This window comes from Alexandromys fortis, unplaced genomic scaffold (genome assembly GCF_014885135.2).
Source record: "Alexandromys fortis isolate MF-2015 unplaced genomic scaffold, M_Fortis_MF-2015_v1.1 scaffold_40, whole genome shotgun sequence".
Lineage (NCBI taxonomy): Eukaryota > Metazoa > Chordata > Mammalia > Rodentia > Cricetidae > Alexandromys > Alexandromys fortis.
Genome location: NW_026067966.1, coordinates 4,642,115 through 4,661,416, shown reverse-complemented (window position 1 = coordinate 4,661,416; position 19,302 = coordinate 4,642,115). Strand labels below are relative to the sequence as shown.

Sequence of the window (19,302 nt, the reverse complement as noted above, 5' to 3'; positions counted from 1 at the left end):
TGTTTGTTCTCACATCATGGAACACACCACTCATGTCTAATGCATGGAACTGTCTTGTTCCATCGCAGTCCCCAGATACAGAGTCAAATCATCCGTCTGTGCGCTTACCCACAAACTTCTGTGGAGTGGAGCTTTTGCGCTTCCCCATATTTGCCGTGAGCTTCTCTATGACAGCAGGTCTCTCAAAAGGCACCAGAGAAATATTGTTGTCCATAATAGGCTCTTGTTCCTTACAATCTTCCATGGGCGGTACTACATAAAACCAAATAAGAAGGCAATCTGGTGACTTCTTCAACATTTGAGAGACACAGATATGTATGCTATCCTGATATGTGTTATATAAGATAACTTTGTCTACTCAGATAAAAGGAAATGAAAAAACACAGTATTAAAGAATATTGTTTAATATCACACACACACACAGAGTTTATTTTTATGAATCCCTCTCAGGTCAGCGGCACAAACTGTTACCACTGCTGGTGACCAACATGTTCATCTGATTCTTTTTCCTCATTTTATTCCCCTGAAGTATGTGTAGTGTAGATTAAAGTTGGTATTCTTTAGACTGCACTATTACCAAGACTTTGACTTTACTTTTCTAAAATAATTTACATCTGTCTCCCTGTTTTGGAGGAAGGCTCAGCAGCAGTTGGGTATTGATGACTCTTCCCCTACGTACTTTCCTGCAGCCAGCCTTCTATTTGATGAGGCCTCAGCCTTCCTGGCAGCATCACCACCTGCACAGGGTCCCTCACGCAGGGGGTCTGGTTCTGTGCTTATCTGTGCAGAGTTAACTGTAGGAGCTTTCAGGCTGTGGTTCATCTCTAAAAACAGCTCTCGAGGAGGAGGAGGAAGGAACCCATTTCCAACCTGGCTCTCTGGCTCTTGGAACTGCTGCCCTAACTCCTTTGATGGCTCCACTCACCGTGCTGGTCTCGGCTGCTGCTGGCCTCAGTATGGACATTGTTAGGGTAGACAAGGGACTCAAAAAAGTTGCTTTTCAGTAAGAATCTTGTCCAGGATATTTAGCTAAGAAGAGGGCAACATTCCACACAAATCAGATGGGGTGATCAACACTAGTGCTCAGAGGAAGGACCAGAAGGTTTTTACACCTCCTGGGTGCTCTTTCCTCATTCAGCATCCACTGTTGAGTGATTCACCCAGGTCCTTTTATTTGCAGAGGACAGACCTACTGCATGAAACCCAGTGCGCTCTAGTCACCAAGGGGGGAATCCCGCTGATGGACAGCAAAAATTTTAAAGCAAAGCTGGAATGAAAACACATGTCACACGACTTATTGATTATTAATACATGTTGCCGATCTTAAATGAAAGAGATCACCAAGAAGCCATTCTTTATTCGGCCATTTTTAAAATATCAACAGTGAATGTCTGGATAACCTAGTGGCTCAACCAGGAGAAGTTAAACTTTAATCTACATTTAAGAAGACACCCTCTGGCTCTGAGTAAGAAGGAATTCTCTAGCCGTTGGATGTCAGCCAGCATGGGAAAGAAAGGCAAGGTGAGAATGAGAAATATGGGCATTAAGCACGGATACTGTTTATGATATTATCGAGAGAAAAATTTCTCCCAAAGGATTACATAAGATATTATGTGATCTTTTAACAACTATAAATAACTTGGAAGAAAAATCAAAATTTTTTAAGCAAAAGGGTTAAGAAAAAACAATACCAAGTTGATCACAGACCTCAACTAAGAGAGCCAGGAGGCGGGAGGCTGAAGTAATGACCTTGGCATGGCAAGGAAAGAGGCGGTGGGATGAAGATTATGACCTTGTGTTTTCAGTAGTAAATTCATAAGCACTTACTACCGTAATAAAATAATGACATGCTGGGCATGGCGGCTCATGACTGTAACCCCAGTTCATAGGAAGCTCAGGCAGGAGAAGTGCCATAAGTTGGATGTTAGCCTGGGACAGGTACCAGGAGTCTGTTCCAAAAACAAAAACAACCTACCAAACTACAAAGTAGTCCACGTGTGAACCAAAGAACATACATATCACGGGCCTAAACACAAAACGAAAAATATTGGCAGGCAAAAAATTGTTGTAAAATTTGCCCCAAAGGCAGTAAAACTAGTCGATGGGGTTTGCCCTGCAAGTTGAATATGCTAATTGGTTCTGAAATGAGTAGTCTAAATAGTGGCAGTTTTGCTTTAGGTTTTACACTGAATTTTCATATTTGCACACACCTAACACTCAAAATGAAACCTGGGTGGGGACTGTCCCACACCACATCCACCTCAGTTCAGATGACTTGTCTCAAGTTCAATGAAGCTCATGCGAACTGAAAACAATGACTAGAACAGAGCTTGTTCTATTCTCTATTTCACAACAGCTCCTCATGCCAAAAGACGAACTTTCTGCCTCCCTGGCTGTGATACTGATGGACAGAAACTTGGTAGTAAGCACTACTTCAAGGCTTTACATTTAACAGTCTGCACAACACTCAGGAAGCAGGTGCTCTTCATTTTACAGGCAGGGAATCGACGACGCCACGATTGGAGGCAATATTTGCTGTGCATCACTATCAGGTCAGAATGCTAATCCTGAGAGCTTTTGCTTTAGAGAATGCCTGGACTGTGCTATAATATTTTTGCAGACATATTTTGAATACTGCCATCACATATAACATCTCGACAGCCTTGTAAATTCATTGGGGAAAAGACCTGACACTTTTTTCCTTAATTATATAATCTGAGATTTTGCTTTCATAAATGTGGTGCAACTTAACATATTGTTTCTGGATCTATACTATTTAGAATTCAAAACAAATTTTCTAGGTAGTTCATGTCTCAATTGTATTAATTACATGATAAGAGATTTATCTAGACCAAAGGTGTGTGTATGTATATATATACACACACACATACATTTGATATACATATGATTATAGCTTCATTTGTTGGAGCAAATTCCATAACTCAGCATCTTCATCTTTTTTATTTTATTTGAAGTAATATGGAGGATAAAAGTGTATTTAACTTTTCATATCATATTTCATCACACGAATAAACCAAAATGTAGATCAATAAGAGTATTCCCAACACTGCTTCTTTTTATCAAAAATACTTCAAATTTCAAATTCTAAGAAAACTTCATTTTCTTTCCATTCAACTGATATTTATAAGAGCATTTAATTCTCTTCCTAAATATGCCTTCAGTACTCTGCCCTACTTCCTTGTCTTGACACTGTCTTTGCCTCCTTTCATTGGATCACTGGAACCAGTCTGCTCATACTTTCCGATGACCCAGGGAGACATCAAACCTTTCTCCACACGGATGATGCTTCCCTTTGGTGGACACTGATTTTAATCACTCCGTGGCTTCTTATTGATTAAACCATGACATTCACAGGCTGGCGCAGCATACAGTGCTTTTGCCTCCCAACCTGTTACTTCAGCCTTGCTTTCTGTTGCTCTTTGAATTAACTTGAATTATCTGCTAATTTCTTTTGATGTGCCTACACACCTCTTCTCTGCATGGGACATACAGTCTGTCAGCTGTCAGATATATGGACTTTGTCTCTCTTCTCATTCTCAGATCTGATGCTATGCAAAGTTTGAAGCTTTCCTCAACTTCTCCATCAGCAAAGGGCTGTGGCCTTGGAGAACTTCACAGACATCATTACTATAGCGTTCACTTCAGCTCATTTGGTTATTTTTAACCTGGATTGTTCATTAATTAATAAAGGTATATAAAACGCAAACTTTTATCTTTCTACTTCCAGGATGCTCCATAGCAGGTCTTTGAGAGTCTTTTATGGATGAAGTGGAAGAATATCACTTTTTCTTCAGACCCTTCTTCTCATGAAAAGCCAGTTTTGGAAAAGGGAGGCTAAGAAACTTAACTATGTCAGACATGGAGTTGAGGCCAGCCATACTGATAAAAATGTCCATTCATACAACTAACAGAAAGGGGGAAAGAGGTAAGAGGACAGAAGAGAAAGAAAGAGTAATAGGAATTTCTGAGATGTAAGGCAAGCTATGCATATGAGACAATTAACAACTGTAATGGCATCCCCCCTTTGCTTCCTTACATGCTCAATACAGTTCCCTACTAAATATCTTCATGGAAGGAAAAGGAGACTTACAATGCTCTCAGAATATTACTATGAATCCAGAAAAGCACAGCCATGAAATGGTGTTAACCATGCAGTGGGTGTGGTTGATGCATTATCTAATAATTAAGAACGAAGGTTACAGCCTGAACATCAAAACCTGTCATCATTTTCCTCCTCCCTGGCCTGGGCCTGCTGTCCCCAGCGTCTTGCCTTCTCTTTCAATCTCATTCCTACTGCGTTTTAGGTTCATCACCAGAGCCTACGCTGGAGAAGGACTAAAAACCTGGGAAATGGGACAGTACCAAAGCCCCAATTACTTAGAAGCCACATAGCTTTCTCTCCGGAATATATGATACGCATTCTGAGAGAGGTCCATATACATATAATTCTCTGAAATGAGATAAAGTTATGAAAAGCTCTGGCTTTTATCTCTGTAGACATGTAATTCACAAGTCTGTAAATGAATGGATAGAAGTAAATTAACAGAATTTGCATATGCCCTCTAACCAAAGTCTGGAATTGCAATGGGGGACTATCACATGGAGAAACCAATGAGGACATTAAGGAGCATCTTTGGAGAGCTTCTGCATGCAGCTGAACCTGCTTCAGCCCTCTGTCTCCAGTCAGCCCCCAAACCAACCATTTAAAACGGCTGTTCTCAACCTCAAACAAACCTCTCAAAAAATACTAACATTATGATTCATAAGAGCAGCAAAATCACACTCATGAGGTAGTAACAAAAATAATGTTATGGTTGGGGGTCAGCACAACATGAGAACTGTATTAAAGGGCTGCAACATTAGGAAGGTTGGAAGCCATTGATTTAGAACAAACCTATGATCCGGGTAGGCAAATGCAAACCCCAATGTTAAATGGTGAAAACATTAAAAAGAATGGCCTATTTACTGGCTCTTAGTATTAATGCTGTAAAATCTAATAGCAAAATAATCAATTAAGACACTTATCATATAACCTATCACATGTAATTCTCACAACATACCTATGACCCACATATTCAAAGACCAGATAGTCAAACCAGATTCCTCGGGTCCAACGTCCACAACTGTACAGCCTTCACGCTCTGGGTCCTATGCTACCTCACTCATCCGTTTAGTTGACAGAATCAGTTCTTTATGTAAGGACTCAAACTAAGGTAAATAACTAAAATATTTAAAACTGTGAAAAAAAAATTAAAACTCACAAAATCACGTCCACAGTATATTATGTATATAGAAAGCAAACTAAAAAATTGATAAACAATCTTTGATTGTCTATATCTAAATCAATTAATATTTATATATTTTAAAGTGACTGGGGGTAATTATACCATCTAGTATTAGTCAATTCTTTTAAAATATAAAACACAAATATACCAATAAGATATAAGGGCTTTTGTTTTTATTAGTATGAAATCACTTGGTATAAGTAGATAGGAGAGACACTAAGAATTTAAAGGTCACCTTTGTAAGAAGACTGATTTGCTGAACGAACTAACTTCACTGTGGCTGTCACAGCACTGGACCACCTTCCACACTACTAGGATGTTTTCCTGACAGAATGTGTTTTAGGAGGAAGGAGAAGGGTCAAATTTTGGTCTAGGTTATCTCTTGCATGTGTATAAAGTAAAACTACCAATTCCCCGAATAAATTATTAGGCACAATATCAAGCTGGTTATGCACCTCTGAGAGAAGCTATAACACCCTGTGAGAAATATTAAGCCCCTCTGCATCCATGTACGGAACTCAGAGATTTATGTGGAGCCACTGCCACAGAGAGATGCAAGAGAAGACTGAACAGTCCTTTCCTGTGGCATTTCTAATGTAGCTCTAATACTGGCTGTCATTACTGTGTTAATTCAAACACATGCTATCCTAACTGATTTGGGAGTGCCACGGAAACTCAAGAATCTCGTACGTCGTGTGTTCCAAAACAGCTCATGTCAACTGCTGAGGAAGATAATCCCATGCAAAGCAAATGTGGTTGAAAACTGTAGAAAGAGAGAAGGGACGGTTTAACCCACGAGAAGGACTAGACCCAGCAGGCTAGGAGGAAGAAGAATCACAAATGCATTGTTACCCACCATGGTGACTCATGACCTGCCCAGCAGCCTCCATGCCGACATTCTGCAGATAGTTGTGGCAACGTTCCTTGTGCTCCTCCAGTGAGCTGCGCTGCTTGTAGCTTCGTCCACAGTAGTTACACTTGTGAGGCTTCCCCACTGTGGAGAGAGACAGGGTTAGTGTGTGCCTCGCCTCAGCAAATGAACAGCTCGACTTCTGATATTTGGAAGAATCGTTTATATGCTCTTCAGACTTAGTCTTCCTCCTCCACACTCCAATTTAGGCAAAAACAATAAAGTGTCTACTAAAACGAAAGGCAGCAAGAAGATAGGAAGATCGCACCTCCAGGAGTAGGGGAAATACTGAATCAACTCGTGCTCTGACTGTATTGTCTGCATTCCCATCCTCGGGGCTGACGATCAGTCTGTACATAATGTGACTCTTAACCCATTAACCTTTACAGTTAGGCCAGGGTTCTCTTATTAAAAAGACTTGTCAGGGCTATCCTGCATACACAGTAAGGTGTGTGTGTGTGTGTGTGTGTGTGTGCGCGCACACACAACAGACACACACACATATGAGTTTTAGTAAGAGCTGAGAATTTTTCTGAAGAAAAACTAAAAATGCAACAGCATTTGAAATGTCACTGTTTAAATAAAAAGAGATTATTCATGAGTACCAAGAAAATTAAAAAGAATTCAAGCATTTAAAAATTATAGATATATAACTAGAGAGGTGGTTTCTCTATCTGTCTGTCTGCCTGCCTGTCTGTCTATCTCCCCGCACTCGGTAGTAAATGTCCACATACCAGAGCTTTGCAACAAGTGGGTACACTCTCTGTGCAGATCCTGCCTTTGTGCTGCCAAGAATTACCTTCCAAAGTGCTGTGAGCGGGGGACCACTAGAGCCCTAACATATTTAGTTACCATGGAAATGGTGCCTTCTACATCATTTCATATCATGGAAGGGAATTTCTCCTAATAGCTATGGAGCCATTATCTCAATACAGTTACTAAAACATGTACTGTGATGTTTATGGTGAACAACTTTGAAAAACTCATAGAAAAAAAAACTGTACGGACTGAGGGATATTTTGAGACAGGGTTATCCTTAAAGTTGTCATGAGCACTTCGCTTCTTGGTTTGACATGGAACCAGAACAACAGACACCAGTAAGTGGTCAGCGCCAGAGCCCCTGAAGGACAGTGGGAATCAGGGCAGCTAATCTCATTTGACTCCCTGAGGAATCGTTTAGTTTCGCCTAGAGAACAAAGAATAGCCTCAGTTTTCATAGTAATATCCTCACTGCCAGCAACCTTACAAACCCAGGTGTTGACACGCTAGAAACCGTAGAACTGTAGCAAGCAGAAGCCCTCAAAGTTGCTTAACCTTTGCACTGATGATCAGAAAAATAAATGCACAACAACAGCAAAATCAACCTAAACTGTGGATCCTATCTGATGCACACACACATTCAAATCGATTGTTTCATAATGCAAATTTAATAACGCACCTTAGATAAAAGTGATCTAAGGCAAGATTAGCCATTTAAAAATACTGGGGGGAAATTCATTTTTTGAAAACCAGGTATTCATTGTTTTACTTCTGGAAAGTAGCTGTTAATACATGTGTAGAAAACAGTCTTCCTGGGAGCATTAAAATGTAAGCAAAACCAGATTAAATTATATGTAGTTTATGTAGCTGCATGAATTTACACTGTAAGATGTGACCCTACCAACAGTGTTTTCATTTTCTATTACCATAGAAACAAAGATGACCATATGCTGGATAAGTCTACTAACCACTACTATTCACCAGACACTTACAAGTATAGTCCACTGTGAGTCAGTTCAGTCACCACCCCCCCCACCATCCCCTGTGTTAGTTTGCTGCACCTGACACTATGAGTTCTGTTCTCTGATTATTTTCGCAAGTTCTCTCCATGTTACTTTCAGCATCTACGTATCATGTCGACTTAACTGAAGTATGACGATATGTTACTGTTCTGGGCTTCTAACCTCTGTAACCCCCCCCCCCCAGTTTATTCGCTATAGTAACAAACACACACGCACACACAGACAGACAACAGACAGACAGACAGACAGACTTTTGTCTGAGTATCTCTTCCCGTTGCTGTGATGCAATGCCCTGATAAAGCAACTCAGGAGAAGAACTTATTTCAGTTCACGACCCATCCTGGCTGGGAACTTAAAGCAGCGGGAAGTCACATACCCACAATCAGAAAGGAGAGAGCAAGGAATGGGAGTGTTTGCCATTCTTTCTTCTTTTTATGCAGTCAAGGATGCAAGCCCTGGAGGCGGTGCCACTGAATTTTAGGTTGGGTTTCCCCCTTCAATGAACCTAATTAATATAACCTCTAAGCTATGCTCAGAGGTTGACCTAGCCGACACGATCCCTCAATATGTTTGCTCTTGTTCATTCTCTTCAATGTCAAGTTGTCAGTCAACATTAACTGTCACAACATTTTACTGATGCCGACTCACTTCCCAGCTTCCCTCTTTTTGGAGCCCATCTCGCACTTTAATTCTTCTCCCACTTTGTCATTTATTTATTTTCCAAAGTACCTACTTCTCCCTCTGCCTCCCGTCAGGGTCTCGGTGAGAGCAATGAGGTGGTCAGTAGTTAACTTTTAAAGCTGACTTTTACTAGTCTAAACTCGATTTCATCACCTCTTCATTTCCGCTTTATATAAATAAAACAAATATCTGGTGATATTTTGGATTCTGAAGTGTCTTACTAAAATACTATTCTATCTCAAAGGAAGCTGCTCTGGAAATGGTCTACCCTCTCTTTTACTGCTCTCATTTATTGAACAGATTTATCAAAAAGAACAGAAGGTAACAATACCTGTAAGGCGCAGAACAAATTCTTAAACGGTTGCCATGTGTATATAACAGCCTGGTGAGGACTGAGACTCTATTTACTAGCAACGTATACTGTAGACTGTGATCGGGTCTGCAGTGTAAAACAATGGGGACTAGTACAATATGTGGAATCTTTAGCATAAGGTAATGGGAGGGGAAGGTGTGTCTGAGGTAGGAACATCTCTTACAGGAGGTGTGAGAGCCTCCACGTGAGTGATGGCAACCAAACTTGGCTCTTCTGGAAGAGCAGCAAGTCCCTTAACCACTGAGTTATCTCTCCAGCAAGTTTATGTTATTTTTAATTCAATGATTATTTTTATTTTTACCAGTTATACACACTCATGTGTAAAAAAAAACTTAAAAAATTAAACATGTGCCATTGAAATACATTAAACCTTTCCTGTGTGGCCAACAAAATCTAGCCATAATCCCCAAAGCAATGTCTTCCAATGTCTAGTGATTTTATCCCATTAAATAATGTACCTGTTTTCTTTGTTCAAAATTGATAGAGGTGATAGGTTGTCTTTTGGTAAGAATTCAGCCCCACAAACATCTTCTCAAGCCTCCTTTGATTTCAAGTTACAAGACAATTTCAAATTAATAGTATAAAAATGGAAATATCCATTATTAACGGAGATATTAATCATAGCATATTATTATATAGCTGAATCCAATTCCATTTCAGTTCTTGTACAGTTTTTTAAGTTTTCTTATTTAAAAACTGCATTGTTTCAAACTCTTCTTTGTGGTATTGTACTCAGTGATCCTTCTTCCCGCACAGAGGTCTCAGACCTAATAATAATTGCTCTAAACATTCCTATCCCAACCCACTCTCAGGTCTTTGCCATGCCTCCCCCTTATTTCTTGCCTCCTTACAGCCAGGCGTACTTCAAACTCGTCAGAGCCTATGGAGCTTTTTGACTTATTGTATGCATGTAGTCTCGGCACTGCCCATTCTTTCTCTAAGACTGGCCTCCCCGACCGCCTAAATCTAATGTGTTTCTCTCCCTTTATTCATTATAGGATTCCTAGGTTGGAGATAAAATAATTTTTCCTTTACATTTTGAAGGCTTTGTTCAACTGAACTAGTAATCTTTAGTTTCTTTTCAAATGCCCGATACAAATGTGGTTTTATATGTAGCATGTTCATTGCAAAGCTCTTAGCACCTATTTGTATTTGATGTTGGCCCGTTTCTGAAATAAGAATTGCATCCCTTTAATCTGGAGCTTAATGCATGCCCTTTAGCTTTTAATAAATGTATGTGCATCATATATAATATTTATAAAACTTCAACATATATGTACATAGATAGCACATAAACTTGTAGCTATATACACGTTATTGTTAAAGATGCAAACAGTATGTGACTTTTAACCTTTACATATGCATGTTAATAGCTCTTCTTTTGAAAATAGGGATAGCTATTGTTCCATGTCACTTCTATAAAATAATATCCATTCTGCCCATGAAAATCAACTGGCTACATACTGTAGTACATTTCTAGGCTCTATTCAATTCCATTATCTCTGTCCATAAATCATCAAATTAATATTTACCAATAGAGTCAGTCTTTAAATAAGTCACACAGCCTTCCTTTTCAAAATTCTTTGAAAAAACTGGGGTCCTTTTGTATTTCCAAAAAATTCTGCATAAGTTTGCCAATGTTAATAACAACAAAGCTCAAAAAAAAAAAAAAACCTGCCGGGCGATGGTGGCGCAGGCCTTTAATCCCAGCACTTGGGAGGCAGAGGCAGGCAGATCTCTGTGAGTTCGAGACCAGCCTGGTCTACAGAGCTAGTTCCAGGACACGCTCCAAAGCCACAGAGAAACCCTGTCTCGAAAAACAAAACAAAACAAACAAAAAAAAAAAAGGAAAAACCCTGCCTGGATGCTCACTGAGACTTCATGGAATGGACAGGCTTAACTTTAGGAGAACTAATATCCTTTAAATATTCTTACTGTATTTTTATGTTCGGGTGTCTTGTCTGCAGGTCCATCTATGCACCACTTCTGGAACCCAGAGAGACTGGAAGAGGTGCTATATATGGTTGTGAATCACCAGGTGGGAGCTGGAGATAGAACCCAGATCCCCTAGAAGAGCGATGGGTGCTCTTAACTGCTGAGATGTTGCTCCTGTTCCCACCGATTAATATCGGAGCAGTATATGTTTTCAAACATTATCATACTCTATCTCCTTATTTACTTGGTGTGTGTGTGTGTATGTGTGTGTGTGTGTGTGTGTGTGTGTGAGAGAGAGAGAGAGAGAGAGAGAGAGGCTGAGAGAGGGAGATGGGGGCGGGTATTGGATCCTATGCAATTGGAGTACAGATGGTTGTAAGCCACCTGATGTGGGTTCAGGGACCCAAATTCACATCTTATACAGAGCCGCAAATTCTCTGAGCCATCTCTGCAGTCACATGTTTCAGAATTAAGTGTCCTTTCTTATGCATGCTTACTTATATTTATCTTCAAGTATTTTATAAATTTTGGATGCTATAATAAATGGCAATCCATTCTGAATTCAAGTTGCCTATTGTCCATTGCTATCCCATATATGAACACACCTGACGTTTTCTTAGTATTGTTAAGCAGAGAGCTAATTTATCATTTACACCACAGCATAGCTGGGTGCTGTGTGTGGGCTGGGTGTTAGAAAAACATTTATTAAACTGTACAAAACTGTTGTAAATTAGGAGGAGTAAGGTCAGAATATCTTCTGTAGAATGTGATGGCTGTAGTTTAATATAGTTTTGAAATTTGCTATGAGTGTAGATCTTAAGTGTTCTAACCAGAAAAAAAAGAACAACAGACTTCTGAGCAATGCGGAATAGCTTAAACTTAGCGATTCAACAATGTGCACACATATCAGAACAGCTTTTTGTTCATGTTAAATAGCTTTTATCTTTTAAAATAATTAACTTTTAGGAAAAACAAACTTGGCATATTGGCCTTAAATTCTGAACAAAATCAATGAGTACTTCTCACCCTTTAGTACATTCCTTGGCTCTGCTATGGCAGCTGATGACTGCTGTCGCCAACACTTCAGGCCGTTTTACTGCTCTGCTTCTGCCCTGTAACTCTTTGTACGTCTTCTCTCTTCCCCTCCCATTACTACACGGAAGAGACCTCGGATGATGTTGATGGAGCTCGGAGAGACAGTTTTCTTGTGTCTCATGATCAGGTGTATTTTTTTTTTTTGTTTTTGGTTTGTTTTGCTTTAAGCATGATACCAGCAGAAGACTGTGCATGCCTGACCTTCATGTCAAGAAATTTCTTTCTATTCTGTTGCTAGAAACCTTTATTTTGCTTTAACATTGCATTTTGACAAGCTTCCTTTTTGAAATTATGAAGATAATTATATGGTCTGTATTGATGAGTTAACTGGAAAAATTCTATTAATTAATTAATAGTAATGTTAAACCAACTTAAAAACCCCCGTAATTAATCCCACCCACTGTGTTATGTTGTCTTTTCTATTCTAGACTCAACTTGTTGAAGTTTTAATAGAAGGATTTTGCATTTATGTTCACCAGCATTGCTGCTGCATAACCTTCGGCCTTTGTCACACCTGTGGTTTGGTAACAGGTGAAGCTGAACTCACAGAATTCAACTACAAATTTGACCCTCTTTTCTCTCTGGAAGAGTTTGTTTCTCTTATGCTTTCCCTCCACTGTGTTTCTTTAAATAAGAACTTACCAGTGACATCAAGTGGGGTTTTTGGTTTGGAAGAGTTTTATATTCCTGTTTCAGTTCCCCGAGTAAATAAAGGTTAGCCTAAGTATCTGTTTCTTCATGAGTGAGGTTTGACAAATTCCTTGAAACGCAGAAATTATGTCAGCAGCTTGTATGTACCAATATCAAATTCTTTATACTAGTTCTGTACTATGCTTGCATCTAGGACTTACACAGAAATCTTATTTTCATTCCTGACTTTGGTCAGATGTGCGTTCTCTCTTTAATGTTGATTCATCTCAGCTTTTTTGAAAATTGTCCCTTTCACCAAACCAGCTTTTGTGTTCATCAGTTTTTCTCTCCTTCTTTTTGGTTTACCTATTTTGTCTTGGTCTTTATTTCCTTTCTTAACATATATTTGGTTTGAACTTGTTCTTTTCATAATGTCTAAGAAGGAAGTGGAGAAGGAGCTGAGCATTTTCTTTGTATTTAATACAGGCACTAATGGCACACATTTCCTTCCTGGTTCTTCTGTTCTCAGCATCTTCATACTTCCTCTCCTTCCCTGAGCACACAATAGATATTTAATGTATCGATTTTATTAACTTTCCCTGCTAAATCCAGCATTTCAGTTATTTCGAGATCTGGATTTATGTAATCATTATTCTAATTATGGACATTTTTTTTTGCCCTCCCATATCTATCAAATTATAAAGGGAAGCTGGATATTGTGAATTTTGTGCTAGTGGATTTTAGATTTTGTTGCCTTTCTTTATAATGCTGTAGACATGTTTCCATATTCATCTACACTGCTTAGGGTCAATTTGATCCTTCTGAGGTTCACTGTTGTCATCTAAGGAAGGCCCAGAGCACACAGAAAGGGCCAGGTTAGACTCTTTCAGGATATTACTATAAGGTATCTCTACTTTGATTGGTGAGAATTAAGCATTGCTAACCGTCTGTAAACTCTAAAAATATTTGGTCTTCTGCTTTCCGCTTCTTGTTTTCCCAGTGTTAGGAAAATGGATCACTATTTAGCCTAAATATGGGTCAACCACAAACTTAATGTCTCTTTCTGGACAGTTTCCTAAGCTCAGATCCCTGCCTCTGTGTTCAGCTCAACCGCCTGGTACTAGCTGGATTGTCTGGCTGAGATGTTGTAGGAAAATTGCCTGTAGAAAGTCAGCTGGAACAATTTACAGTACTTGACATCTTTGTTGTTCGTCACTCAGGCATCGACGTCCCACACAGCCTATTGTTATATGGAAAATTCGGTTAATAGACCTTGCGGTATTCTAGATGATTGCGGTGAGAGGACAAATCTGGCCCCAACGTTCACCATGGTTGGAAGCAAAAGTTGCATTTTTAACTGACAAATACTGAGAAGACACTCAAATAGATACCAAGAAGTCAGGCTAATTTTGCAAATTTTAGTCCCAATGCAATTTAGGTAACTGGCACCAAATTTCTCATGAATGTAATTCTAAGAAGATAAGCTGTGACGCTTAGGATTCGTACAGACAAAACAATATGGCCAGCATTTATAACTACTTCGAAAGTTATTGTCAGTCTTTCTTTGAACATACCTTACACTTAGTCAAAAATCCTATCAAAACATACAACCTGACTTGACCATTTAGAACTGTAAATGCAAACTCCTGACCTGAGGAATTGATAGGAAATTGAAGATTCAGCAAAGTGAAATAAAGCAAATGTTTGAAATGTCTTGCCCTTTAACAGTGCTTCTCTGTATGTCTTGGTAAGGACTAGAAATAATTACCTGTTCTGGTGTATTGGAATCCCCTTAACCCTACATAATTTAAGAGCAAGCCAAACACCCACAAAATCTCTGAAGTAGGAATGTTGATGGTAAATTCAAAGCCAACCAAGTTTTGTTCATTTATATTTTCCTGAAATTGGCCAGTTCAACGGTTTTTCTAATGAATGTATAAAACAAATTACAATATAGTAATTCACTGATAAATTTCTTTTTCTTTATGCAGATGTGTAACTATGTCTACACAGGTAGAAACACACATGCAGAAAGTACATTTTAAATCATTTTAAGATGGACACAATCATCAAAAACACATCAATTACATTTTATATTCATGTTCCCTTAACAAAACTGAATATATCCACTTATGAATATGTTTAGGAGTTGCAGCATTAAGAGATTTTAATATTATTTTATAATTGCTTGAAGATTTATAATTAACCCAAAGAAAGATTATTACTAACATGGTACAAATGACATTAATTTTTTTCTGTCTTTATGTTTAAGTTACACTTTGATTGAATTAGTGGTTTGCTATATTGTATAGATTCTACTCTTAAACAATTTTAAGGTTCTTGTGCATACATGTGTTGCTTGTGTGTGTGCAGGATTTGCGAGTGTGCAGGTGTATTGGTCCATTCATGTACTTGTGGACGACTAAGGTTGATGCCTGGTGTCTGCTTCTATTGAATACATCCACCTTATTTATTTATTTATTTGTTTGTTTATTTGAGACCGAGTCTCTCAGTGAACCTGATGCTGCCTGTTTTCATCATCTGTAGCTGTCAGCGAGCCCCTGGGACCTGCCCATCTCTGTAGTCACTCTGAATGAATAGATTCCCGGCTGTTCATGCCTCTACGCAAAGCTTATTAGTAGGTGTGGAAGATCCGAACTCATTTTCCCCCGCTTGTGCAGCTAACACTTCATGCACTGATCCATCTCCCTGGCCCACAGTTTTGAGGTTTTGAGCTTTTAATGATACAAAATAGACGGAAAGATGCTTTTACAAATTTACACTCACTCTGGCAGTCTACGAGAGAGGCATTTTCCTACACTGCCACTGACGACGGAATGCTGTTATTAAAATAGCAAAATTTCCACTAAGGAGCTAAATCTATTTCCCACAATTATAGTAAGGGACACTGGAGTGTAAAGCTGTGACTTAGGAAGTCCATACGAGACATTCTGTTACAGAGGTAGACAATAATATCTTTCCCTGCCAGAGACGATGTAATGTACTTGCCCAGTTTTCAATGGCCTTTATCACACTCCATTTATTCAACGGGAAAGTATTTGTGGAGTTTGGCTTCACTCATTGTTTTAGTGTAAAGGAAGTCTTCTGTACAAATCAATATGGAATAGGAATGTGGTGGTTTCAGTCCAGGTGATTCCTAGGTCTAAAGTTGTACCCATGAAGGAATACAGTCACATTTACGCCCTGGTTCTATACAAAAACGGCATGAAAACATTGCTTCTTTTCTGAGTTTACATAATATAATGAAATTGTAAATGGCTCTTAGGTAGTTAGGATGCAAATACTCATTAGAATCTGATTATGTAATAAACTGTTGATTATTTATATTAGCCTGAAAAAGTTACAAAAACAATGACACTAAGTGAACCAAGAAGTCCAGAAACTTCTATGCTGAACAGTATACATTGTTTTTCTCTTTTTCTTGTACTCATGAAAGTGAACAATAGATAAAGAATTTTAGCCATTTTTATATGCTATTCTTTTAAATTATTCAGTTCCTTACCTATTTATCAATTAAGTCTCAATGCTATAGCTTTCTCATCAACTTAACCTCTGTGTATATAATTACTGGTCCCTCTTTGACCCATTTTCTAATAAATGTCTAACAAATATTTTTTTTTTTTGAGATAGAGGATTTTTACTTTCATGCAGTCAAAAACTTGATGTTTTTTTCCATCTGTGATTTATTTTTTCTGATACAATCTGTAAAATATTGCCTGACCCAGAATGCTTATAAATGCTCATATCTTTCTCCTTATAAAAACTAAGCCTTACAAGTATTGATGAGTTCAGATGTTTTTGAGTAAAATGATTAAGTGGGAAGAGAATAAGAAAGGAAGCAGGTCTATACCTGAAAAGCAAGCTTTTCCCCCAGAGGATCCTTGTTATATTAAATCATGTCAGTACAACTAGATGTCAGGCAAAATTTATCACTAATAATTTTCCAGTCTCCAGGAAGTTTACTAGTGTGGTTGGGATTTGGAGAAAAGAATGTGAAATGTTTCAGTGGGAATTTTTAAATTAGGTTGATCCACAATCCAGTGTATGTGTGTGTGTGTGTGTGTGCGTGCGTGTGTGTGTGAAAGGATTTTTAAAAAATATATGTTTAGAGTCTTTATAACAAGACAAGAAAGTAGAGGAATAAAATTTTTTAACCCAATGATTCTCCCAACTACTGTAAACATACTTTTCTATTTTAGCAACTACTAATTTCCCTAATAAATAGATGTGCCTTTGCAGATATTCTGGGGAGTTATCTTATAATGGACAGCTCAGGGTGCTGTCATTGATGCACTTTCTATTTCATATGTAGGTTCTGGTGAAATGTAGAGACTAGGCTTCCCTCACCACTCCACCAATATGCATTATGGAACTACGATATGATAGATGACAAGGCAGACATTGCCACCGGGTTTAAAAAAAAAGCTAACTACTTCTGATCTTCCCAACATTTTCATTTATAATAATGCTAATAACATCGACTTTGGAACTCAGTTAAAAACCTTACAAAAGACAATTTCCCCAGGGGAAATTGTACCAAAAATACAGGTGGTGTTTGAACCGGCAATATGACTCGTAGGTGGAGCAGTTGTCCAGCATGCCTGAGACCCTGGGTTCAATTTTCAGCACCACCAAACAGAACCACAGAGATCAAGAAAAGAAAAACAGAGCAATAATACAAACTAGGAAATAAAACAACTCTGAGCCCGGCCTTTGAAACCAAATAAATCACAGAATTCTGGAAAATTAAGAACTTATCTGTTTTTTTTTTTTTTGGTCCACTATAAAGAAGAATGATTTAATAAAAATAGACTCATGAAAGATCATTTTTAGAAAAGTTCAATTTTTTTTATATTTAATTTATATAATTGCTTTGTTTAAGTGACAACTTTCCCCCATTCCTTGAGCTGAATGTCTCAGTTAGGAAGCGAAATGAACTGAAATGCAGACCGCCAAGTGCTCTGAGAAACATGCTACCTGCATTTTTCTTTACTACATAAAATGTCCTGTTTCCTGATTAACTTTTATTTTGCAATGAAATAATTACCTAAATAATAACCAGATAACTTTAGACATCTCAAATGTTACAGCTGCTAAAAGCACATACACAGAATTGTCAAATTATCCTACTATTGCTAACCATAAGGAGTTCAGAGGAATGCCCGCATTTTCTTTGTAGTTATAGTATAAACTGACTCTCTGATTGAAGGAGAGAAAAGGAGCTAGAGAAACTACACCGGTATAGAAAGGAATAACACAACAAGGAGGGGCGATTTTAAAATCTAAGAAACAAGGAGATAGATCCTTCTTCTTATTATTCATATATTAAACATTTATTGAAGGAACAAAGAAGTAAGCCAATTAGGAACTTTCTAGACTCAGACAAACGGATAACCCAATAACATAAACTCCCTCTTTAATGTACTTCCTATTTTTCTTCATGTGGGCACAGTGTATGCTTAGGAACTAGGGCTCAACCTCAGGTGTTGCTTCTTAGGAGCCATCCACTGTGTTTTGAAGCAGGGTCTCCCCCTGAGAGCCAGGATTCTTGGATCAGGACAGTGTGACAGGCCAGTGAGTTCCAGGGATCTTCCTGCTTCTGCTTCTCTGTGTTGAGATTACAGGTCCATGCTACTATGCCTAGCTTTTCCTGTGGGCTCTAGAACATTTCAGCTCTGTATCAACTGAGCAGGATCCTGTGGAATTTCTCTTCTTGAACTGTTCTTTTGCATCTCACTTTGCAGTGCTATACTAACTGGCATAACGAGAAAGCAACAGACTTGGAAAACACAGATGTCTAAAGAGAATTTATCTGGAAAAAAGCAACAGACTTGGAAAACACAGATGCCTAAAGAGAATTTATCTGGAATCAGGAAGATGCTTCATTTAAGTCATTATAAGTGTGTGTGTGTGTGTGTGTGTGTGTGTGTGTGTGTGTGTACACATTCAAAATCTAGTCTCAATACAGATGATGCATGAATCCTAGGTTAATTTAGATGAGGCAACAGTTGAATCTAACATGCAACATTTCTCTAAGAAACTTCTAAAAAGACATATGGGACAGACAACATCTAATAATGTTCATGCAAATCACTTACTAGATTAGAGGGCAATGAGTCTTAGGCTATAGAATATGAGTTATCATTCACTGAGAATCAACAACATGATATGTGTCTTAAGTTTCTCATATGCAGTTAAAATTTGTTCTTATTTATTATGTTTACTGATTATTGTTTTTGTCTTATTTATTATGTTTACTGTTATCCCAATATTACATAAGTTTCATGCGATAACTCTTGTTCTTACTTATTTTATCCTAAATTTGTCTGGAAAAGTTCCTAGCACCTAGATGGCCAACAAATTCATATTCAATGAACAAATTTGATTTCATTATTATAGCTTTATTATAACACTTTAGTTTCATTAGGCTGCAGTTTATGAAGTCTTAGCTAAATAATGCACTGTTGGCCTAATGAAACAGAAGGAGAAGCGAGGTAGAAGCATATTGTCTTAAAGGAAGGGTAATACTACATTTAAATATAATGTATATGATAAGTATTATACATGTGC

General features: G+C 38.2%; 1 protein-coding gene across 1 annotated transcript in view; it reads right to left on the bottom strand.

Moving 5' to 3' along the window:
* Ikzf2 (IKAROS family zinc finger 2) overlaps positions 1-19,302 on the bottom strand; it is a 143,467-nt gene that overhangs the window by 11,555 nt on the left and 112,610 nt on the right. Inside the window, 2 exon segments of the mRNA XM_050154283.1 lie at positions 109-252; positions 6,163-6,300. Coding sequence (XP_050010240.1) covers positions 109-252; positions 6,163-6,300 — 282 coding nt within the window.